The sequence below is a fragment of the Sus scrofa genome, chromosome 6, assembly GCF_054392235.1.
Source record: "Sus scrofa isolate SSC_HxYL_T2T_F1_AM1 chromosome 6, Sscrofa_HxYL_maternal_Yorkshire_Landrace_v2.0, whole genome shotgun sequence".
Lineage (NCBI taxonomy): Eukaryota > Metazoa > Chordata > Mammalia > Artiodactyla > Suidae > Sus > Sus scrofa.
Window position 1 is genome coordinate 74,930,581 of NC_139388.1, and position 25,325 is coordinate 74,955,905.

Here is a 25,325-nt window from a genome sequence, read left to right on the forward strand (position 1 = left end):
TGTGTTTCCGCAGCATATAGCCTCTTATTCTGACTGATAGAGGACACCTGCCAAAAAAACTGCAGCCCCTCTCGTACTCAGTGGTGAGAAATTAGAAACGTTCTCTTGAAAATCGGGAGTAAGAACACAGTTGACCGCTGTTTCTGCTTCTATTCAACGTGGGATCCTGCCCAGTGCAGGGAAACAAGTTAGGGTTGGAGTGGAAGAAACAGAGCAGTTATTATTTGGAGACGAAGTGGTTATCTACCTAGTAAGCCCCGTATGTACACAAACAAGGTACTTGTCAGAGGCCTGTATCGGAAATCAGTTCCAGGACTATGTACTAGCAACAAAAAATTCAAAAACTTAATTCTTACAAAGGTGCCTTTCAGACTTTTATTTAAAGATACATGGTACCTAGGGATGCATTTAGCAAATGAGGTAGACGATTTACAGCAAAAAATTATAAAAGTTCACTATAACTTCTTAATTACTTGGAGAGAGGTGCGTGGTCCATGGATGGGTCAAGACTGTAATGATGTCATTTCTCCCCGATTTGATCTCCGAGTCAGTAAAATTCTAGTCACAATCCCAGCAGGATTTTTAAGGAACTTGTCAAGCTGATTCTTAAGTGAGTCAGGGGTGGGATGGGGGAAATGACCCACAAATGGGCACCATTCTTCTGAGCTAGAGGAACAAGGTAGCGGCATTGACCTAGCAGATCCCAAGGCTTATTGTCAAGTTTTCCTAAGTATGATAAGAGGGTATTGGCACCGGGCCAGGCAGGTTATCTAATGGGACAGAAATTAGTATCCAGAGAGACCCGGACATATGTGACAATAGGACATATGACATAGGTGATTTTATATTGGTGGAAAAAGGCTGATCTTTTCAATACATGGTGCTGGAAGAATTGCTTATTTAATGTGGGGGAAATAATACATGTACTCAACCAGAGTTTGTAATCAGGCTCTGACTGATCATATCTCATTTAAAAAATAGTATGCATAGCCACATCTCCTAATTTTTGTTTTTGCAAGTGAGCCTTAGAACACAACGGGGGAAAAAAATTTTCAACGAGTGTGGTAGAATTTTGCTTTTCCTGATTTTGATCGAGATTTTAAAACTCTTGCTCAGCCAGCAGCTGTGGCATGGGGTGGATATGGAAAAGGTCAAAGATTGATGTTTCTTTTATAATTAAAGCCTGTCCCAGGTGGATGTGGATTCAGGAATTGAAAACATGGAGGTGGATGAAAATGATCGAAGAGAAAAGAGGAGCCTCAGCGATAAGGTTGGTAAGAGATGAAGCCCTTGCTTCCGTCTGTCGCTACAGGTAATGTACGTGAGCACTGCCCCATGTCCTTCGTCTCTGAGCCTGTTCAGAAAGGGCTGGCTCACACCAGCAGGTCCTATTGAGGTGATGGGGTGTTTTTTCTTTTGAGGGAAAGCCTTGATTGCCCTTATTAAGGAAAGGATAACGCAGTCCTTACTTTTTTTTTTTTTTTCATTTTTTAAAGTGTTATTAAAGTATAGTTGATTTATCATATGTTAATTTCTGCTGTGCAACAGAGTGATTCCATTATACATGTACATACGTCCATTCACTTTAAGATTCTTTTCCCATAAAGGTTAGCACAGGATATTGAGTAGCAGGACCTCTCTCAACTCAGTCCTTTTATCTGGTAAAAGTCCTTCAGTTCTCATTCTTTCAGGTCCATGTTTTATCAGTAAATGATAGTACTTAATTTAGAGCTAACTGAGTTTTTTCTGTGGGTCTTTGATTGCTTAAGTAAGTAGGTCACCACATCTTTGGCAGTGTTCTGAGGTTAATTAATGACCGGGGATTGAAGCAAGGAGAGGTGGGGTCCTGCAGCAAGTAGAAGCCCTTTGAAAACAAGAGGTTTTTATATTTTGTTGCCATCTGAACTTTAGTTCCCTATATTAAGAAAAAGGGTTTTATGTGTGTGTCGAACTGGTACAGGGAGAGTAATTGCATCACTGTGTATTCAGTAGGTTGTTAGCGTTCAGCAGCATATGTGCCTCCTGGTGGTGCCGTGCTTTATTTTGTATAGTCTCTGAATGTTTATGCGGTTCTTTCATTCGTGGTATTGTATCTGTGAAGGAAAAGCAGTGAGGAACACTACAGTCTGGAAAATTTTCTTGAAAAAAAGTGCTTGTATATCTAGACTGCCAGCCTGGTCTTCTAGCGTTCAGAAACGTAAACCCGTGAAGTATATGCACATCCTTTACCACGTGTCTACCGTGGCACCTCCTGATAGTGACCCTGCAGCTCTGTACACCCGCCCAGTAGAAGGGAAAGAAGTGACTGTTCACCCCAAATGAATGAGTGAATAGTTTTATGGATTTCTAAAATATCCGCATTAGTAAATGAATTAAACCAGAATTAGGTATTTCTGTGAAAGTCTACTCAGACCTCCCACTACGTGGAATTAACCCCCAAATCTTCTTCTTCACAAGGAGCCTTCATCGGGTTCTGAAGTATCTGAAGAACAGGCCTTACAGCTGGTCTGTAAGATCTTGCGTGTCTCCTGGAAGGACCGGGACAGAGATGTCATCTTCCTTTCCTCTCTTTCGGCACAGTTTAAGCAGAACCCAAAAGAAGGTAGGCGGCAGGCCCAGCTCACTGATTTCAGAGTTCCTAATGGAAAGCCAGAGTGGGAACTCCTTTGTCTTTCTCCTCTGTCCACATTTATTCTATCTTGCTTTGGGGGTTTTTTGTTGTTGTTGTTGTGCTTTGTTTGGTTTGGGTTTCTGTTTTTTTTTTTTGGCCACCCTCTTAGCATCTGGAAGTTTCTGGGCCAGGAATCAAACCTGAGCCATAGCAGTGACAACGTTGGATCCTTAAGCACTAGGCCACCAGGGAACTAATTTTTTGTTTTTTTCACAGCTGCACCTGCAGCATATAGAAGTTCCCAGGCTAGGGGTCCAATCAGAGCTGCTGATGCCAGCCTGCACCACAGCCACAGCAACGCAGGATTAGAGCCATGTCTGCAACCTCTGCCACACCTCACGGCAATGCCAGATCCTTAACCCACTGAGTGAAGCCAGGGATCAAACCTGCATCCTCATGGATCCTAGTCGGATTCTTAACCTGTTGAGCCACAATGGAAACTCCTACAGGATTCAGTTTTAAGAAGCTACACCAAACCATACTTGTAACAAAGTAATAAAACTCTTAGCAGGAGGCCAGCATTATGGAACCCTCACTTTTCTCTCCAGCAGATGTGGTAGAATACAGCAGAGGTAGGAGGGGTGCCCCCCGGGGTGTTCTCTTGCCTATCAATAGGGTCTAACCTCCCTGATGGCAGCAGTTTTTCTCTGGGTTGCTCATGGACATATTCCCCTCCTGCCCCCCCCACCTTAACAATCCCCCAGTAGATGTATTTTATTTATTTTATTTTATTTTGTCTTTTTAGGGCCGCACCTGAGGCGTATGGAGGTTCCCAGGCTAGTGGTCCAATTGAAGCTGTAGCTGCCAGCCTACACCACAGCCACAGCAATGTGGGATCCAAGCCGTATCTGTGACCTACACCACAGTTCGTGGCAATGCTGGATCCTTACCCACTGAGCAAGGCCAGAGATTCGAACCTGCATCCTCATGGACGCTAGTCAGATTTGTTAACCGCTGAGCCACAACGGGAACTTTGTAAATCTTAAGATTCTCAAATCTATCTGGTACATATATACGTGGTAATTTTTTTTTTTTTTTTTTTTTTTAAAGGCACCTGTGGCATATGGAGGTTCCCAGGCTAGGGGTCTAATTGGAGCTATAGCTGCCGGCCTCTGCTACAGCCATAGCAACGCCAGATCTGAGCCACGTCTGCAGCCTACACCACAGCTCATGGCAACGCTAGATCCTTAACCCACTGAGCGAGGGGACTTAACCTCATGGTTCGAAGTCAGATTTGTTTCTGCTCTGCCACAACGGGAACTCCAAGTGGTAATTTTTTTTTTTTGGCTATGCCTATGGCATGTGGAAGTTCCAGGCCAGGAATCAAAATGCCACATGTAAGTGATAATTTTTTAAAAAACAAACCAGGTGAGATAGTTACATGGGTTAGACATTTTATTTATTTAATAATAGTTAAAATCTATCTCAGAATTCCCTGGTGGCTCAGCAGGTTAAAGATCTGGTGTTGTCACTGCTATGGCATGGGAGCTGCGGCACGGTTTCCATCCCTGGCCCAGGAACTTCTGCTGCATGCCACTGGTGCAGCCAAGAAAAAATATATATATTTTGTAGGTCGAAGCTGTGGCTCAACCACAGATCTGTGGCTCAGGAACTCCATATGCTACAGGGCAGCCAAAAAAGGAAAAAAAAAAAAAAAAGAGAAAAAGTATATAGATACACAGACATACACACACACATAAAGACCTATAGTAAAATACGTGGGAGCTACAAAGAATAAGAAGGAAGCTAGAAAACAGAATCTGCTCCAGTAAGTCAGGTGGTGACTAAATAGTAGACCCTTCGTAAAATACTCTGAACTTTGCACTCAGTAGTTGTACTGTATATATTTAAAATATATATATATATATGTATATGTGAAGAAACACTAGCCCAGTTGCATTTTATTGTGAAAAACTATTGTCTGTGGTTGATAGTACAGTTAATATCTATCCGCAGTGACTCATCAACAACTGGGCTGCATTTTTTTTTGAATAAGCTTTCTACTTTGCAATAATTTTAGATTTACAGAAAAGTCCTAAAGATAGTGCAGGGAGTTCCTTTATATGCTTCACTCGGTTTCCCCTCATGTTACCATCTTACACATAACCATAGTGTATTTGTCAGAACTAAGATATTTTGGGGGTGGGTAGGGGAGCAACACCCACAACATGGGTAAGTTCCCAGGCCAGGGATCAAACCCATGCCACAGAGGTGACAACGCCAGATCCTTAATCCACTGAGCCACATGGGAACTCCCAGACCTAAGATATAATAATTAACTCAACTCCGGACCTTATTGGGATTTCACTAGGTTTTCTACCAGCATCTTTCTCCGGTTCCAGAATCCCATCCAAGATATCGTCCTGAACTTCCCTGGTCCACATTGGCTTATTTAAGGCCCGTGTGTACTCGGAGAACCATGTGTAACCTCTCGCTCGTTCTGTGTTTCCAACAGTGTTCTCAGATTTTAAGGACCTGATTGGCCAGATTTTAATGGAAGTACTAATGATGTCCACTCAGACGAGAGATGAGAACCCGTTTGCCAGTCTGACAGCCACATCCCAGCCAATCGCAGCGGCAGCTCGGTCACCAGACAGAAATCTCCTGCTCAATGCCGGCTCCAATCCAGGAACGAGCCCCATGTTCTGCAGCGCGGGCTCCTTCGGCGCCAGCTCCTTGTCAAGGTCCGTGTGGCTCGCGCACACCCGAGTGGTGGGAAAATAGCCGTGGAGCATGTGACAGCCAGGAATGTTCATTCCGGGCCCGAGTCCTAGAGACCGTGGCGTGTGTGGTCTTTTCGGGGATGGGTCGACTCTTTGCAGGAGGTGTTGTCTTTTCTAGATTGGTCTCTTTCGCTTTCCTTGGTTAGGCTGTTGGTAAATCAAATTTAGAGATAAATGGCTGTACATAGAATATTATTCCCAGGAAAGAAAGCTCTCTCATATTTTACGTGTAGGTTCTAGATCCGCCCTGCAGTTAGAGCACAGTTATTTAGACAGGTAACTAGAAGATTTGTTTACCTGAATGCTTAGGGATAAGAGGTATAATTATACTATCCTTTAAAAACACAGTATATTCTATTTTAGTTATTTTTCTCAAGTTTTTCTCCGATTTTCTCTTCTTTCCTCCCTCTCTCAACTCATGTAGCCTCTATGAAACTAGTCCAGCCCCCCGCACGAGTTTCTGGAGCTCTGGGCCCATGACGAGTCCGCCTTTGGCCTCCCCTTCCCGGGCAGCCAGCCAGGCAGCCCCAGGTCCTCATGGCGCGGGTGCCGGGGCTCCGGCAGGAAGCCAGTCCCCGTCTCCGCGGTATCGTCCCTACACGGTCACCCACCCCTGGGGGTCTTCTCCCTCTCCTGCCCCGCGCGCCTCGAGCCTCTGCCTTCTGTCCGGCTCCCCAGGCCTCCCCACCCTGGCTAGTAGCCCTCAAGCAGTGCCCGCCGGCTCCTCCGGACCGAGATCCTCCAGTGCGGGGCCGCCTTTGCTGTCCGCCTCCCCCGGTGCTGTGAGCAGACGGCCCGCCTCCTTCAGGAGCTCCCCTAGGTATCTATGCAGCAGGAGAGCCGGGTGTGTGTGTGCACTGCAGGGAAAGGAGGTTAACACGGTTTGGAAGAACTGTCGTGTGACACTGACCTCAGTTCTGTGTGTTTTCTGCTGTGTGTCTAACTTAGTGTGGGAGGCTTGCGCCCCCAGTCCGTGCTCCTGCCAGGCTTTGATAACATCAGGAAGTATGAGTTGTGCTTTTTGGGGGGGAGGGGGCTGTGCCCACAGCATGTGGAAGTTCTGGGCCAGGGATCGAACTCTCACCCCCAGCAGTGACCCCAGCAAGGTCCTTAACCCCTAGGCCACTGGGGAGCTTCTTGGGTTGCTCCATTCTGCACCCCTTCCCTTCATTCCCTCACTCTTCCTGCTTCCTGTGCAAAATAAAAGAAGTAACTTAGTTGTGAAATCTAGGTCACACGTCACTCCTCGTAACACATGCGTCTCAGAGACCGTGGCAGTTTGTGTTTGAGAGTTTGGGGCTCACAGGCCCACGTTTCTGTTTTTGTATTCTTGCCCATCATAGTTGAAATACAGTCAGACCAAGGGCTTGTGGGACCAAATCCCTCACCTCTGGTCACTGGGGCTGGGCCAGTGCTTATGCCTCCACACTTTGTTTTCAGCCCCTTAGAAAGAAGCAGCACGGGAATTCCATTACTCCACCCCCTCCCCCGCCACGTTCCTGTGCGTGTATGTCGTGGAGGTGAATTCGTTTTCTGCATGTCCGTAGGCAAAGCTTTCGCATAAGGTTTAATGAATAGGCCAGCGATTGCAAAGCTTTCCTTCTCTTATTCTGCCTTTGTTCCCTGATGACCTTTTTCCTTTTGTTACGGTAGTATGTACGACACCCCTTTCTCCTTCCTCTTCCTCGCACTTTCTGGGGACAGTAGTGACGAAGATGGAGAAGAAGATGGTGATGGTGCCGATGGTGCTGATGAAGGTGGTGGTGGTGGTGATGAGTTTTCTTGTGTCCCGTTTGGGTCCAGGTATCAGAGGAGTGGAGTCTTACCCTGCATGTGCGTAGGTGCTTAGGAACTAACTTTCATAAGCCCTCATTAGATGTGTGCCTTGCATCCAAACAGGATAGGGTCCAACGAGGTGGCCTGGACCGCTGAGATGTGCCAAACGTGCATGTGTCTAAAACCTCAGGACCTTTTCATGGGGTGAGGTGGTGCACAGGAAAATTTTCGTCGTTGTTTGTTGCCTGGCAAGTTTGGAGGAAAACGTACATCAGATCATTTGTCAAAAACACGAACAACCGTTGAAAGGGCCCTATTAAGTTCGTTCACCGTCAGATCTAAAATGAGAGACCCTTCCTTTATCTGTTGCAGGAGAGTTCTTGCACACTGCCAGATATGGGCAATAGGTAACTCTGGGAGGCATGTTTTCTTATGTTTGGTGGCATGGATGGCTCCTGTTTAGGAATGGCAGAGGGGCTGGGATGTGTGTGTGTGTGTGTATTCTCAAATGTCTGTCTGTCCATCCCTCTCTGGCTCAGTCTGGACAGTCCATCAAAGAGCACATGGGGTCACTCATACTGTCTGGTGTAACTGTGTTTCTATTTTCACTTTTTTTTCTTTTTAGGGCCGCACCTGTGGCCCATGGAAGTTCCCAGGCTCGGTGTCAAATTGGAGCTGTGGCTGCTGGCCTGCACCACAGCCACAGCAGCATAGGCTCTGAGCCTCGTTGGTGACCACAGCTCGTGGCAACACTGGATCCTTAACCCACTGAGCGAGGCCAGGGATCAAACCTGAATCCTCATGGATACTAGTCGGGTTCATTACCACTGAGCCACAGTGGGAACTCCATCTGCTTTTACTTCTGATATTAAGTTTTGCTAGTCACCTCCTTGGCCTTGGTGAAGCCACACACTTTTTGTCTGGACAGCATGTGAAATAGCAGCAGAGGCCAAGACATAGTTCATGATGTTGCTGAAAGTTCACCCCTGAAAACAGAGTTAAAAAGACAGCTTGGGATTTCTAGGTGACTTTGAGCAAGAAAATATAATAGCACCTTCTTGCTAACCCTCTGACTCATTGTCTTAAAATTTCGCTCTTAAATCAAAGTTTCTTCTGGACCAGTTGGTGTTTGTGCCCAGCGCTATTCAAAAATAACTCCAGGCTATAAATAGACAGCAGTAGGAGTTAGGTACCCTTCATTAAATTTGACAGTGTTCTGAAGAATCATTAGAGAGTACATAAAGCCAGAGGGGAATGTGGGTGCAAGGGTGACTGTTGACTCCGTAAGGTTGATATTTGTATTAGGTTGAAAGTTGTATCACTCTTTCTCAGGTGAATTTCCCAAAGGTTGAAGTGTTTTTTCATGTAGATAAAATCCTGTTCCATGATCATAGAAATGGAGCAGGCATTCGTGTTAGCAGTCGACTTCTATGTATATGATAAAAGTCCTCTGTCGTCTGTTTTACTGTAAATTATCTGTAGGATAAATGCTCTTTCTCCCAGGCCTGTTTAATTCCAATGTTCTCTGACAAAGATATCAGATGGCCTGCTGCTTATTTTTTTTTTTTTTTTTTTTTTTGGCCATGGCCTGTGGTGGCTTGATTTTGTTTTTGTTTTTGTTTTTTGTCTTTTTGCCATTTTCTTGGGCCACTCCTGCAGCATATGGAGGTTCCCAGGCTAGGGGTTGAATCAGAGCTGTAGCTGCCAGCCTACGCCAGAGCCCCAGCAGCTCGGGACCCGAGTCGTGTCGTGTCTGCGACCTACACCACAGCTCACGGCAATGCTGGATCCTTAACCCTCTGAGCAAGGCCAGGCATCAAACCCACAACCTCATGGTTCCTAGTCGGATTTGTTAACCACTGAGCCACAACGGGAACTCCTATGGTGGCTTGATGTTGAATCTCAGTTCCCAGACTAGGGATTGAGTCCCGGCCGCAGCAGTGAACGTGCTGAATCCTAACCACTAGACCACCAGGGAGCTCTCCCCCCACCTTTTTTTGCGTGCTTCTCTTACTAACTCCTTTCTAGACTTCTAACATTCCAGCCTTGCCTCAGATCTAGGTTCCATACCTACAAGGAGAAACAAAACTTACTGATTATGTACTCATAACTGCAAATACTGAGGATCACGTGCTAGGCCTGCTGTCTGATTTCAGCACACATTCTCCGCACCCCCCATCCTCACAGCCCCACCCCTCGTAACTGCCGGGGAGGGGGGTCAGAGGGGGGTTTGGCTCGTGACTAGAACAAGGCAGAGCCCAGAGCTCCCCTGCCTCCCACCACACCGTGCTGCCTCTGCCTTCTCCATTTCTGTCCAGTAGGATTTTGCTGCTGTCATTTGTCACCGGTGATTTCACTGCCCAGAGTCCATGCCTCTACTCTGGTCCTTAGCAAGAAAGTGCCAGCGTTTTAGTCCTTCTTTACAAAATTCCATTCCAGTCAATCGACAGGACCTTTGTGGGCTGTTGAAATGAAACCTGATCTTTCCAGAGTTTAGAAATGATCAATTCTGAGTAGAGGTCAAAAAGAATCTCAAAGGTTAGGGATACACGCAGACCGCGGATGAAGCAAATAGAGAGGAACCTGAGAATGCACGTAGCGGCGACCAGGAAGGAGTCGCAAAAAACATCCTTCTTAATTTGAGTGATCAACAAATGAGTTCTTTCTTTTCCCCTTTCTAATTGATCGTCTCAGGGTTTTATTCACGTTGAAGGAAGGCATTTTAACACCCATTTCTTGTCTGGTAAGATGCGTATCATAGAAGAAGCAAGCAGCAGGGCTTGTCTCAGCCTCTCCTTCTCCTGGCCCAGTGCAGTTGCTGGGGTTGTACATCTTCTGGGCAGTAGCTGGGACACACTCTTCTTATGTCATTTATAGTGGTGATGACAAGGACTAATTTAGGAAAGGTAAAAATATTCTTTCCATAGTGTTTTATAGTCCCCTATGACGAAAAGCTGTATGAATTATAAGGCACTGCTTTCTGTAGGGATGAAAATGAGTGAAGTGAGAGTTATCTTGTAATAAAGATAACAAAGGAATTATTCTGAGGAACCTTTTTCTGGTTGATGACTGGAAAGAAGTTTTTCTGGGATTCCCGCCTTGGTTCGGTGGGTTAAGAATCCAGCCGCTGGAATTCCTGTCGTGGCTCAGCCGTTAACGAATCCCAGTAGTATCCATGAAGGACGCAGGTTCGATTCCTGGCCTCACTCAGTGGGTTAAGGATCCGGGTGCTGCCATAAAATTAAAAAAGAAAGAAATTTTTTTCTTTTGTTTATTGGGTTGTGGGGTTTTTTTCATTTGTGATCTTTTTTGGGGGGTGCAGGGTACATACCCATGGCATGCGGAAGTTCCCAGGCCAAGGATCTGTGACAACGCCAGATCCTAAATTCCGTTGCACTGCAAGGGAGCTTCCTAGATGTTTCAGTGAAGGAGATCACATCTGGAAAGTCATGAGCCTGTGTGACTTGTGAGAGGGAACTAGCAATCAGTGAGGCGCGTTGCCATCTACTCTTATTTCTGCTGGTCATCGCTCATTAGGGAGGAAACAGTGGAAAAAGTGGAAAAGAAACCTTTCCGCCTGTCTATCCCCAGACCCACCAGTGATTACCCTTTTCCCACAGAGTAAGACCCAAAGCCCTCACCCCGGCCCCAAAGTCCCTGCATCTCATCTGTATACACACACACACACACACACACTCACTCTGTCACACACTCACTTCCCGCCCCTCTGTGTTACCCATACTCAGCTTTGCTTTTTCTTCAGAGCACTTCTGTTTTGTTTTATTGTCTCCCCTCTGTGATATAGTTGCTGTATGAACACGGCCTTGTTCTTTTCACTTCGCTGCGCCGCCCCCAGAACCTTCAGCAGTGCCTGGAGTCCAGAAAGCCCACTGGGGACATTTATTTGTTCAGGGAATTTGCATTGCTTAGCCCTGCCCAGTGTGCCTTGGCCTTGCACTGAGAAACTACACCATTCCAATGTCTGCACCTAAAATAATAAGAAAATAGGAGGGTTATTATTCCCATTGTAGAAGAAAAGAAACTGCAATGAAATCCTTTTGAGAAACAGGTTTTCTTGATGCATTTAAAATGGAACTCATTTTTCACAGATCTCATGCATGTATAAATCCCCAGCGATATTTTCATGGTATTTTCAGAAGGATTCAGCTCTGTTTCCATTATGTGAAGTAATTACATTATTCAGTTGGAGTGTTGCTGTAGTTATCAGAAGATGGCTCACATAGTCTCCCACAGGGAGGTATCATTTTTTAGAAACTATTTAAAAGGACTGAAATGTGACATATTTCCAGGGTCATATTCCAAATGTCATAGTTGTAAAGGCATCATGGATTTTGTAACAGCATCTTAAGGAAAAAAATGAAATACTGTTTTAAAACATTTAAAAATGTCTATTGAGGAGTTCCCGTCGTGGTGCAGTGGTTAACGAATCCGACTAGGAACCATGAGGTTGCGGGTTCGGTCCCTGCCCTTGCTCAGTGGGTTAACGATCCGGCGTTGCCGTGAGCTGTGGTGTAGGCCACAGATGCGGCTCGGATCCCACGTTGCTGTGGCTCTGGCGTAGGCCGGTGGCTACAGCTCCGATTCGACCCCTAGCCTGGGAACCTCCATATGCTGCGGGAGCGGCCCAAAGAAGTAGCAAAAAGACAAAAAATAAATAAATAAAAAATAAAAAAATAAAAAATAAAAATGTCTATTGATAGGAGTTCCTGTCATGGCGCAATGGTTAACGAATCCGACTAGGAACCATGAGGTTGCGGGTTCGATCCCTGGCCTTGCTCAGTGGGTTAAGGATCTGGTGTTGCCGTGAGCTGTGGTGTAGGTCACAGACACGGCTCGGATCTGGCGTTGCTGTGGCTCTGGCGTAGGCCGGCAGCTGTAGCTCCCATTAGACCCCTAGCCAGGGAACCTCCATATGCCGAGGAAGCGGCCCTAGATAAAGCAAAAAGACCAAAAAAAAAAAAAAAAAAGTCTATTGATAGCATAGAGGTGATGTATATAAACCACACACCCCTTCCCCCTCGGTGTCACATTCAAAAATTGAGTTCAAGAGTTCCTGTCGTGGCTCAGTGGTTAACGAATCCAACTAGGGACCATGAGGTTGCACGTTCAATCCCTGGCCTTGCTCAGTGGGTTAAGGATCCGGCGTTGCTGTGAGCTATCGTGTAGGTAGCAGATGCAGCTCGGATCCCACGTTGCTATGGCTATGGTGTAGGCTGGTGGCTATGGCTCCAATTGGACCCCTAGCCTGGGAACCTCCATGTGCCTCAGGTGCAGCCCTAGAAAAGACAAAACAAAACAAAACAAAAAAAAGAACTCTAGAGGTCCTTTTTTTTTTTTTTTTTTTTTTTTTTTTCTCATCTTTTTGCTATTTCTTGGGCCGCTCCCTCGGCATATGGAGGTTCCCAGGCTAGGGGTCGAATCGGAACTGTAGCTGCCAGCCTACGCCGGAGCCACAGCAACTCGGGATCCGAGCCGCATCTGCAACCTACACCACAGCTCAGGGCAACACCGATTGTTAACCCACTGAGCAAGGGCAGGGACCGAACCCGCAACCTCATGGTTCCTAGTTGGATTCGTTAACCACTGCGCCATGACGGGAACTCCTAGAGGTCCTTTTTTGATCACTGACACTGATGCACAGCGTTGGTGAGACTGGCTGCTTTTTGTCCTTGTGTTCCCAATCTGCTTCATCACCCTTAGGACCGATCTTACTTTTTTTTGGGAATCTATTAACGAATACTGGGATTTAGTCTACATTTTCCATTCCAGTTAAACTTTTGTCTTTTTTTTCCTTCTTCTTTCTCATCTCTTGGAAGTCCCTTGGAAGTGCCCTTTGGCGCCTTACAGCTCATCACCAGCATACATCCACCTCTTTAAATTTTGAACATTCTCTAGTGTATTCTCAGTGTCTTTCATTGCCCAGCCTGGCATTCTTTACACACATTGTCACTTTCCACATCTTTGCGCAATGTTTGTAAAGGTATTTCTGTTGACTTTGAGGTGTTCCACTCTAAGTCGAAACGGAATGGGGCATGTTGGCTAAGAATGAAACCCACCTTCAGTGGATCAGTGGCCACCCTCCAAGCACCCCGACTCCCCACAATTACTCCCACGCTGCTGAGGGTGCCTCGTCAGACTGGCTCCTTGCAGCTGGTGAGGGCTGGTTGATATCGAATACAATTTCTGTTTCAGAAATATAAAAATGGGAGAAGGGAGTTCCCATTGTGGTGCAGTGCAAACAAATCCGACTAGTATCCGTGAGGACGTGGGTTCAGTCCCTGGCCTTGATCCGTGGGTCAGGGAGGGTCAGGGAACTAGCGTTGCTGTGGCCATGGCGTAGGCCTCCAGCTGCAACTCCAATTCGATCCCTAGCCTGGGAACCTTCCATGTGCCACAGGTATGGCCATTAAAAAAAAAAAGGAAAATTCTAAGGCCAGTTCAGTGTACATTCCAAAGCCACTTCTGCACCCCACATATCTGTGCATGACATGCCACAGACATCTCAGTTCCTTGACTTTCCAGCCTCCGTCTGCCCCAGGCTGAAGGAGAGAAAGGTCTCGCTCAAGCTCCTGATTTTCTTCCCATTTGTCATCCTTCACATGTAATTTTTTTTTTGGAGGGGGGGGCCAAGTTTATGTTTTTTTCATTCCTCTTCATTTCAAAGATCCTGGCCTCTTCCTATGCCATGGTTAATCTTTTTCTATCTTTTATGTAAAGTGAGTCAATTCGTGAGTTAAACATCAGATTTGGTACAGGACCTCTTCTTGATGGTTGATCTAAACTTTAATTTCTTCCACACTAACCCTTGCGGTAAGGTTTGGCTTTGGTCTCAGAGAGTAGTTTTCACTAATAATAACAGAGCTCGTGTTGTTTCCTGCTTATCTCTTACAAAGCCTCGCCACATGACCTCGTCTTACCCTCACTGCAGATAAGATGAAATTCTGGGTTCAGGTAACAAGTAAGTGATAGGGCTGGGAATGGAACACGAGTCGGGATGCTTCTGAGGGCAACGATTTTGTCTGGTTTTTACTGTACTACTTCGTCCTGTGCGGCAAACATTTTGGAACATTTGTGTTGATAATACTTTCATGTCTCCTAACTGGACAGTTTTTTAAGCTCTGGACCTTTTGTCAAAGGCAGGGGAAGGTCTTTGAGATCTATACGAGACGTTAGGAAGCGGGGCAGTTTTTTCGTCCCTTATACTTTACTCCCAAAGGAGCTGATTATAGCCCTAGTGCAGGCAGGTATTCACCTCCAAGCCTGCCTGAGTACAGCTGGCCAGCATGTTTGAGTTTCCTTCAAATGCTTGGCATTCAGTGGCCGTTCTTAGCCTTCCTGGTTGTAAGGTGCTCTTCCAAGGAGAGAAGATGTTGGGTGACCTTCTTCTTGGGTCGTTTACTAAAGCTTCTTACTGTTGGACTGGGAGCAGGTGAAACAAGCAGTCAGTTCCAGGCTTGGCTGCATGGGTGTCTGTGCTTTGTTTTGGGTGCGGGGACCCTCACGGGCTTTCTGCTGCAGAAACGTGAGCTCTGCCCAACCTAGTTTATTGAGAAGAGCTCAACATCGTCACTTTTCTTTTCTCCAAAGTTTGGGAGCCTCTGGTGGGGCAAGCACTTGGGATTCCTACAGTGACCATTTCACCATCGAGACGTGCAAGGAGACAGATATGTTGAACTACCTCATCGAGTGTTTTGACCGCGTTGGAATAGAGGAAAAAAAAGCACCAAAGGTAAAATGAAACAGATGCATTTCTAAAGAACCACAAAAAAAACCATTTATTTATTTATTTGATAAGTAATTGTTTTTTAACTCCATAAGGACATTTGTTCATTAACTTAACCAGTAAAGTGGTTATTGAGGATTTCTGATGAGCCATGTGCTTTACTAGAAGCTCGGGGGTATATCAGCGAACAAAACAGATGAAGATCCCAGCCCTCATGGAACTCACATCCTAGTGGAGGGAAGTGACAGGGCCAAGTGCCATTGCCACAGGGCCACTCACATTGGCCCTGAGCGTTTATCATAGTCTGTCATAATCACAGTAACCAACGTTGATGGAGTACCTGTAGACTAAACACGGTGCTAGGTCCACATTGGCTCAAATTCTCATAGTCGTTCATTAGTCCAGTGTGATCTGGTGTGATGTAAGTATTTTTTTTCCCATTATATTAATAAGCAAATGAACCTCAGAGAGATTAAGTTACCTACTATAATGTAGGTCTTTCCTAAAAACCAAGTCCGCAAACAACCTTCAAAAAGCAGGGGATGCCTGTAATTGTCCAGAATCACATAAAATTGCAAGGCTGGGTTTAAATCAGGAAGCTGCATATTTTCTGGGATTTCATGCTGTGTTTCTTCGTGATTATCTCATCTCATTCCTGGTTCATTTTCTTGATCTGGTTTTCCCTTAGAAACTATTCCGATTGCTCCCTGTTAGTTTTGTATTTGTGAAGGGCCTCTTAGGGTTTATTGCCCTGAGTCTTAGCAAAAGCAAAGACAGTGGGCATATCTCTGAAATCCCCAAGTGGTCACTTCAAGCTTCTGCTTCATTCTTTCTAACTGTAGATTTTAGCGGAGGCTGTATGCTTGGATGATAGAGTTATTCTAGTTTTTTTATTATCAATAAAGGAAGAGAAAAGGATGCCATTTCCCAGAGCTCTATCTCTTCTGACTCTTGTCAGTTTTCAACTCTGTGGGATTATTTTCTTTGTCTTTGTAGTCCTAACTTCCATCTTTCTTTTCAGATGTGCAGCCAGCCAGCAGTCAGCCAGCTTCTGAGCAACATCCGTTCCCAATGCATTTCCCATACTGCATTAGTACTGCAAGGTTCCCTCACACAACCAAGGTATGAAAAACCAACACCTGCTTGCTGTTAGCAGGGAGGGGACCCTCTCCATCAGTGGACACAGGCTGCCCACCCTCTTTGCACCGCATTGCATAACGAACTCGCTTCCTCACCTTTGAATTGAGGGGCTGGTCGGTGAAGGTGGTCTCTGAAGCTCCTTTCTTTCTCTGAAATGCTATGAAAATAAAATACCCGCTGTGTGCTTTATTGAGGTAGGCTGTTGTTGAAATAGGTTGACATCAGGGCAAGAAATTAGGAACGTCATTTAAAAGCAGCCGCTTGAAATCAGTGGAGATACTTGACAAGCTGTGCTGACCATCACTTTCCATGCATCACATAATTTCTGTTACTCGGTAATACAGAATAGCAGGAGAGTAGGTTACGAAGGCATCACCCAGCGTACTGCCCCCCTGAAGCTTTCAAGTTGAAGCAAAGCATATTTCTGTATTTCATTTCTGCTCTGATAAATATCTGAAGGAAAAATGACTAAGTTATAATATTCATTCTGGATGATTTTATATTCTTTTCTGTTCTGTAACCACTTGTAAAACTTGTCAGAAGAAAAAAGAAAAGGATGCACCTGCACTAAAATTTTAAAATTTCCTTGTTTAATGAGTTTTTTAAAAGCCCTCATCCCCTGCTAATCACCCCCCCTTGAATGAGACATAAATAAATGAGACATAGAATACTTCAGCTTTTCTAATGCTTTATTTTTAAAGGGCTGGATAGAGAAAAAGATGGATTTTTTGAAACTTTCTATAGTTGCCCATTAAAAAGCCTAAAAAGTGATTGTCTTAACAACAAGAAGGGTGATCTTTTGCCTAAAACTGTTGACTATCGTGTCGACTGGGAGATTTGAAGCTCGACCTATGAGTGTCACCTGCTGCTGACACGATGTTCTGTATGTTCTGGTTTCCACGGGGATGAGTGGATTCATCACAGCCCTTGACTTTCGTGGGTCTGCAGGTCCATGCAGCAGCCGTCCTTCCTGGTACCCTACATGCTGTGTAGGAACCTCCCATATGGCTTCATTCAAGAACTGGTGAGAACCACTCACCAGGATGAAGAAGTGTTCAAGCAGGTAAGGTTTTGTGAGTTTGCTACTGAGCCTCTACAAGGCAGATTTCTAAAGCCACCATCTATCACAAACTTTGGGGAGTTCCCTGGTGGCTCAGTGGGTTATGGATCCAGTGTTGTTACTGCTGTGGCTCAGGTTCGATCCCTGCTCCAGGAACTTCCATATGCTGTGGGCACAGCAGCCCCCCCCCCCAAAAAAAAAGAAAAGGAAAACTGAATTTGACATCATGTGTTATTTGCTCAGAGAGATACCTGCAGTTCCAGCCTTAAGGAAATCAGGTTGACAGCTGCATTGTTCAAATCATGTGTCCATTTCACCTCATCAGTCAAGCATCAAGTGTTTTAACGTGTGCTAAGTGCTTTGGAAGATTAGAAATACAAGGCCCTGTCTCTGATTTCAAGAAGCTGTTGACCAAGAGACAACGTAAGACAGATGTATGTAGGCCTGATAAGGAGTGTGGAAAATTAGTTCTCTGAGTTTACAAAAAGGGGATTAATAAATCAAAGACCCAAGTTAGCTCATAGCTCAGCAGCAGTCTGCACATCATGCAGAAGCGTTGTCTTCTTAGCTCTAGCCTGGGAGTGTCTCCTGTCTTAGCTGCTACTTCGTTCATTAAATATTCATACATTTTTGATAGCCCAGTGTGTCAAGTCAAGTGCAGATGCAGCTATGCAACATTTGAAGATAAAGCTTAATAATAGTAAAAATAACTAATAAACATAGTCCTGAGGGTTCTTCCAAGGTGAGACTTTGGCATTAATTTTGATTACTGTTTCGTGGCCCATGTTGTAAAGTAAGCACGACGCCACAGCAGCTCTCACGCAGCTGTTTCCCGTGATGAAAGGGTTTTTATGACGTTTTCTTACGACTTGCCGTATGACGCTTTTCTTTTTCTGCTTCTAGAAAGCATTAACAGAGGCAGTGGCTATAAATAATATGATCCCTTTTAATCTGTTTTTATACTTGATATTATTTGTAACTATTCATATTAAGGCCTTTGAATTCTCAGGAAGTATGTTTTCAAGATACTAGTAAAAGAAGAATGCAGGAGTAAAAACCCCAGTTAGTTTCTTCGTGTATCCCGTATAAACCACTCATATTAGATAATGGTCTTATTGACTTAGAGGAGTACTCCAGGTATTATAGTGAGCTTTGCTTCTCTAGAAAGTTAAGTGAGCACTGATGAAAATAAATAACTGTCTCGGAAGTTTTAAGCGATACACTCTATTATATGTGTAGTATGCATAACTTAGAATATTTCTATTCAGAAAGACCTCACGTAAGGATGGGTAGCTTTAACTGTATAAAAGCCCAGTGATGAGCTGAGAGAGAGGTGTGTCATGCCTATATTATTCATAAACTAATATAATAGAGACTATGAAATGACCTCTTTGTTTTAAATTGAGATGAAATTCACATAATATAGAATTAACCATTTTAAAGTATCCGGTTCAGTGGTATTTCGTACATTCACCATGTTGGGTAACCCCCACAGTCCTGTGTATTGTTAATCACAGAATCCAGGTGCCTTCTCTGCCTTGCCTTCTTGAGCTGTCCTTGTCTTTTTTTACGTATCACTACATGTTTTTCCGAGAGAGAAACGATGTGTACAGTAGAGTTGCTGAACTGAAAAACAGGGTTTTACCCTTTTGTCTGAAGTGTGGCCAATGTGAATTATTGCATCTTTTGATTGAAATTTCAGTCTCCCTTTACTGTTTGAAATGTTCACAGATAAACAGAAATAAATAGCAGCTAGAATTTAGGCTTGGCTTTGAACACGTGGAGCATCTTTTGTCAGTGCTGGGAGGCATTTATTTGAAAACAAAAGTATTGAGATCCCGTTGTGGCTCATTGGGTTAAGGACCCGAACTTGTCTCTATAAGGATGCAGCTTGGATCCCTGGCCTCGCTCAGTGGGTTAAGGATGCACCGTTGCCATGGGCTGTGGTGTAGGTTGCAGCCGTGGCTCGGATCCCGCATGGCTGTGGCTGTGGCGCAGGCTGGCCGGCAGCTGCAGCTCCAACTGGACCCCTAGCCCGGGAACTTGCATGTGCTGCAGGTGCGGCCATAACAAGAAAAAAGAAAACAAAATTATTTAAAATATGTAAGTCACACAAATAATGTTTGATGTTTGAAAAGTATTATGCTTAGTAATACTTTGTCTGCTTAATTATAACTTAAGCCCTGCTTAGAAAAGAGGATAACTCTAATAGAAAGAATAAAGAAATTTAACTTAATAGCATTCCTGAAAAAAAGAAATGTTTAGAGGTTTTTCTAGATGATCGGTTGTGAAATTTAGTTTTGATGATTCTGGAACTACTGTTTGTTTTTTTCCTTGACTGCAGTTTTGGCGTGGCCACCCCCACTCCTAAGCATCACCTCTCTCCATTTTTAGCCAGCTTACGAAAGCACATTACTTCCACCCTGATTGTCTGAGTTGCGAGATCTAGAATGATCTCCTCCAGAGCTGGGTAGACAAGACATGTGATGCAGGACATTCCTCCTTTTTAAAATTGTTGTCGAAGCACGGTGGATATATGATATCGTGCTAGTTTCTGCTGTACATCACTGTGATTCAATTACACGTGTGTCCACATTCCTCATATCCTTTTCCATTATGGTTCATCACAGGGCATTCAGTAGGGTTCCCCGGGCTTATCCGTCCTGTACATAATAGTTTAAACAGGGCACCTCTTTTGATGCTGTGCAGTGGCAAAGGTACTCCATACAATGGGGCGAAACGACCAAGAAAGAGCCTTTTTCAGGTTTTCTGGTGGCTTTTATAGAACACTCCCTTTCTCAGCTTGTTGGCATTCAGACCGTCAGCTATTGTTTACAACATCTTCAGCTTGATGTTATTGGTCTTGAATCCCAACCAACTCTGTAAATGTGTTGCTCGGTGAGTGCGCTGTGCAGTTTAAAGATGAGCTGTGCTGAGCCAACTTTGCAGGGTGTTTCTGTGCCCTGATATTAACGGCAGACTTGTAAACGTAAATTTGAGTGCCCCTATAGCCAGTTATTGTATTAATCACACCATCTGTGGAGGTAAAGGCATTCAAACAACGTTTTCTCTTTCCATTTCAACATTTCGCAGCTATCTCCTTGTTTTATGTCATTCACGTTAAGGTCATAATAACAATAATATCCATTACTGGTTTTTGTTTTCTTGGAGGTGTGGGGTTGGCACCAGAAAATGTCTTCAGCTGTTAATGGAGTTGAGGAAGAATGGGGATATTGAGTCTGATTTCCTTACAGATTGTAGATGCTTGGTAATCAGACATATTGGTTGCTGAGAGGTGCGGAATTGGGAATAGCACAAGGAGCCCTGGAGAGGCTCCAGATCTGTGAGTTTCTGTTGGATCCCGGGGAGTCCTGTCAGCGTTAGAGTTCACCAAGCCCTGTGAACTTCCGGAGAACTTCTGGAGGATTCAGCTGCATTGCCTCACCGTTAGCCTTCTGAAGGGGCAGAGCAACCCTGGGGCTGGACTCTGGGCTCCGTTGTAGGCACAACAGCTTCTCCTTGAGGAAGGAGTGGAAATGCTTGCAGATGCCGCACTTTATTTGACATGCCTCCCGTTCTGAAATTTCCTGAAACTTATATTTCTGATTTTTTTTTTTTCTTGCAGATCTTTATCCCCATTTTACAAGGCCTGGCTCTTGCCGCCAAAGAGTGCTCCCTCGATAGCGACTACTTTAAATACCCCCTCATGGTAAAACTTTGTTCTTTTTCTTGTAACCCATTCAGTAGATGTTTTTCTAACAGACGGTTTGAACATCCACGTTTCTTTCAGGTCCATGATCAGCCTTGTTTTCATATTTAGAGCAAGAATCACCGTGCTGGCCGGGCCCGGTGTTCAGTGCGCAGTGAGACACATCAGCGAAGACAGTTAGCAGCCCGGGGCTTCCTCCACCATCCGGGTCCTGGACAGGAGTCAGTGATGCAGGCACTGAGATGCCCTTTGCCTTACTCTGCAGCTTATGAAAGTGATAATTATTGGTGATAGCCTCCTGATTCTCCTAGCAACAAGCATATCATATTTGGGATGAAATTTTGCGATTTAAAAAAAAAAAACAAAACAAAACTATTGGCGTTCCTGCATTGGCTCAGCGGTAACAAGCCCAACTAGTATCCATGAGGACTCGGGTTCGATCCCTGGCCGTGCTCAGTGGGTTAAGGATCCGGCCTTGCCGTGAGCTGTGGTGTAGGTTGCAGGCGCAGCTCTGATCTGCTGTGGCTGTGGCCTAGGCCAGCACCTGCAGCTCCAATTGGACCCCTAGCCTGGGAACCCTCACATGCTGTAGGTGCTGCCCTAAAAACAAAAAACAAATGAAACTATTACAAATGCAAATAAAAAGGCAGGGGTATGGTAAGAAGAGGAATGCAGTTTTATCTTAACATAGTGACTTTCTTCAGAAAATCACAGAGCGGCTGTCTTGTGCCTCTTCCCAGTTTCCTGAGACTCACACTTCAGCCTTTACTCAGGAAACGCAAGTCTCCTTAGCAACTTCCTGCACATAGAGCCAGCGGAAACTGTGGGCAGAATTTGCTTCTTTAAACTTTTGGGAGATATGGAGTTCCCATCATGGCACAGCGGAAACAAATCCGACTAGGAACCATGAGGTTGTGGGTTCCATCCCTGGCCTTGCTCAGTGGGTTAAGGATCTGGCACTGCTGTGAGCTGTGGTGTAGGTCACAGACACAGCTCAGAGCCCACGTTGCTGTGGCTGTGGCACAGGCTGGCAGCCACAGCTCTGATTTGACTCCTAGCCTGAGAACTTCCATATGCCACATGTGTGGCCCTAAAAAGCAAAATAAATAAATAAAATTCTGGGAGACCTATGAAGGGGACAGTATCAAAACATGAACTCAGTTTTAACTGTGTCTGAATACACCCATGAGTCAATGGGGGAGGCCTTGGTGAAATTGATACGTTTTGCTGCCCTTGTTTCTTTTACCCTTTGTACCACCTCAACTTAATGGTACCATTAACTCACTGCCTTCTGAGGGCCTCCATGCAGGGCGGTGGCGGGGGGGGAGCTCATGAGAAGGTGCCTTTCTGCAAGGCACTGATAAACTGCTGCAAGAATCAAGACCACGGTGCCACAATCAGATCATTACACCAGGATGGATACCAACACAGACGTGTATTTATCCATTTCAGAAAAATCAAAAGCCAGCTAAAAGGCTAAAGGTTAAAGACAGTGCTGAGAAACTAGAAGGTGAAGCGGGAAGTCTTATTTTTAAAAATAGGTTGGGATGGATGTATATCAGGGCTTTTCCCAGGGCAAGTGTTATTTAGAACTAATGAAGTTCTGTTCGTCCTTCTGCATTGTTCTGTCTGCGCATAAAAGGCAGTGGAATAATCTGATGGTTTGAGTTCAGCGATGAAATCTTTCCATGCGCATTAATTATCTCTGTATCGTATAAATATTCCCTCATGGAATCGTTGGTGTTTCTCCTGTGGTTGGAGTCAGCTTGATGTTTCAGTAAGGAGCTTTTAGTGTCACATATCAACAAAATGTTCCTCTCGTCAGAAGACAAAGAGCTGCCTTGTCATAGACAATGGTTTTTGCACCACTGTTGATGCTTGTGCTGCAGCGAGAGTGCACTGAGGGAAAGGACAATAGAAATTTGAGGCAGGAAGAGGAACACCACTGGAGCTAAAATCAGAGCTGTGATTTAAATTTAAATTTGGAGTTGTAGCTACATCAGAGGATCCCAACTCTCCTGTACCTCGGGATCCCCTGGGGATCTTTAATAAATACCTATAGGGGCTCTGAGATGTCAGGATTTCTTTCTTTGGGGGTGTGGGGAGGGCGTGGCCTGGCCTTGGGCTTCTCCTAGGCTTCCCAGGTGTTCCCAGTGTGCAGCCAGGTTTGGGATCCCCAGCACCAGAGGGGAGCTTCAGTCCCAGTGGTTCTCTGAGGCTCAGCAGCTTTTCACAGGTGTGTCAGTGTCTAACAGCATTGACTCAAAAGCTTCCTTCAGCTGGTTGAGCCACTTTTCATAGCTCTTACTGAATCACAGAGAACATGAAATTCGCTGCTAAAATAATGTTTGATTGCATTACCCCGTCCGTGTTGAACTGTGTTTATGTGCCTAAAACTGTTTTTCCTGATCCTCTAATGTGAGAACTGCTTTTTTCCTGATCCTCCAGTGGAGCTCCAGGGAAAATGTGGGAGTTCTCAAAAAAGCCAGGGTTTATACTTTTAAATATATTCTGCATTTGGTAGCTTATGAAATTTTAATTATAGGTAGTGTTGCTTAATACCGGCCAAACTAGCCATCTAAAGTTTATGAAGCGTGTCTGTTTGATATAGAAGAATGTTCATTGAAGAAAGTCAATCATTGTAAAAGTGCACACACTCATTTACCGCTGTGTGAATATGCGCAAAAAACATGCCTAGAAAGCCGTTAACCAAAATACCAGCAGCGGTAATCTCTGAGGGTAAAGGTTAGGTGATTTTCTGTGATTTTTTAGTTTCATTTCCTATTTCTGTTCCATCTGAAGTTTTTTACAGCGCGCATGTGTTGGTTTACTCATCAGAAAAGCAGTGAAGCCATTCGCGTCTTGCTGGGGATGGATACATGTTTAGAGCAGCGGGAAAGCCATGTCTTGATGCTCTGAGTGGCGGTCAGGTTAGGATGCAGCACACTGACCCCGTCTCTTTCTGGTCTCGTCTGTAGGCTTTAGGTGAGCTCTGTGAAACCAAGTTTGGAAAGACACACCCTGTGTGCAACTTGGTAAGTGACGTCCTGATGGGTTTGCACGTTTTCCATGAACTCAAAGTGCAGAAGGTGTTCCTTAAGTAACGTTCTCTCAGAAGTACCTCTGGGAGGACATCGAGATACAGGTGTCATCCATGTGAGGGGCTCTCATTGTATGTTGTTGTCACATATGTTGTTTCCTGGGATGACGTTATTATTCACGTTCTTCTGGGACTCTGGACAGGTGGCCAGCCCAAGGGGGACTGGAGACAGTGTCTCTGATGGGCTCGGCTCTAGAGAGAAAGAGAAGGACAGAGAATGAGAGCCGGGTACAGCCCAGGCCCTGACTGGGGCACCTCCCCCAGCTCACTCTCCCCACCACCCCAGCCATGGGGAGGGCCAGCTGCCTATATAGCCTTTCTGGAAGGCGGAGCCTCAAACACATGCAGACCCTTTGAGCCAGGCACCTCACCTCTAGGAATGAGCCCAAGGAGATAGGGGGGCTTGTGGGCAGAGACTGAGTGATAAGAAATGGAAATGACTGAAGTGTCCACCTGGGGGGGATTGATTGCATATGTATGCACGTCCAAAGCAGAGAATGCTATGCAGCCTGCATTAAGAATTAAGGCAGACTTATATGCACTGATGAGGACAGGTGTCATGATGTTCTGTATGAGTAGGGAGAAAAAGCAGCTCATAAAATAATGTATATAGCGTGATAGTGTTTTTGTACTGTGCGGCTAGAATAACAGGTCCTCCACGCAACATTTCCTTGAGTCCTTTGGTGGCACAGGGATAGTTCATTTGAATTCTGTCAAAGTGTGTCTGAAAACTAAACATTAAAAGGCTCTCTTGTGGAATTCCCTGGTGACACAGCGGGTTTAGGATCTGACATTGTCCCTGCCGCGGTGCGGGTTTGATCCCTGGCCCAGGAACTTGTGCATGCCACAGCACTGCCAATAAAACAAGGGTATCTTGGAGTTCCCGTTGTGGCGCAGTGGAAATGAATCCGACTAGGAACCATGAGGTTGCAGGTTCGATCCCTGGCCTCACTCAGTGGGTTAAGGATCTGGTGTTGCTGTGAGCTTGGTGTAGGTCGCAGACATGGCTCGGATCTGGCGTTGCTATGGCTCTACAGCTCCAATCAGACCCATACCCTGGGAACCTCCATATGCCGCTGGTGCAGCTCTCAAAGGACAAAAAAAAGAAATGAGGAAAAAAATGGGAGTTTCCACTGAAGCTTAGTGGGTTAAGAACCCAACACATATCCATGAGGATATGAGCTCGATCCCTGGCCCTGCTCAGTGGCTTAAGGATCCAGCATTGCCATGAGCTGTGGTGTAGGTCGCAGGCGCAGCTCAGATCCCACGTTGCTGTGGCTGTGTTGTAGGCTCCAGGTGTAGCTCTGATTCTACCCCTAGCCTGGGAATTTCCATATGCCACACAGATGCGGCCCTAAAAAGATTCAAAAGAAAGAAAGAAAGAAATGGACAGGGATCCTAA

At 45.2% G+C, this 25,325-nt stretch overlaps 1 protein-coding gene across 8 annotated transcripts in view; it reads left to right on the top strand.

The window, feature by feature from the left end:
* Positions 1-25,325, top strand: part of UBE4B (ubiquitination factor E4B) — a 115,320-nt gene that overhangs the window by 55,499 nt on the left and 34,496 nt on the right. For 4 of the 8 annotated variants that reach the window (XR_014807046.1, XM_084962765.1, XM_021095312.2 and 1 more), the window contains 8 exons: positions 1,183-1,270; positions 2,458-2,602; positions 5,127-5,355; positions 14,779-14,920; positions 15,936-16,036; positions 17,003-17,117; positions 20,740-20,823; positions 23,802-23,858. Coding sequence is in view for 7 of the 8 variants with exons in the window: in XM_084962765.1 (XP_084818891.1) it covers positions 1,183-1,270; positions 2,458-2,602; positions 5,127-5,355; positions 14,779-14,920; positions 15,936-16,036; positions 17,003-17,117; positions 20,740-20,823; positions 23,802-23,858 (961 nt within the window). In the remaining variant the exon portion in view is untranslated. Of the gene's footprint in view, positions 1-1,182; positions 1,271-2,457; positions 2,603-5,126; positions 5,356-5,818; positions 6,215-7,047; positions 7,198-12,521; positions 12,580-13,563; positions 14,921-15,935; positions 16,037-17,002; positions 17,118-20,739; positions 20,824-23,801; positions 23,859-25,325 lie in introns of those variants that run through there. The other 4 variants (XM_021095311.2, XM_021095310.2, XM_084962763.1 and 1 more) reach the window with 3 other exon arrangements.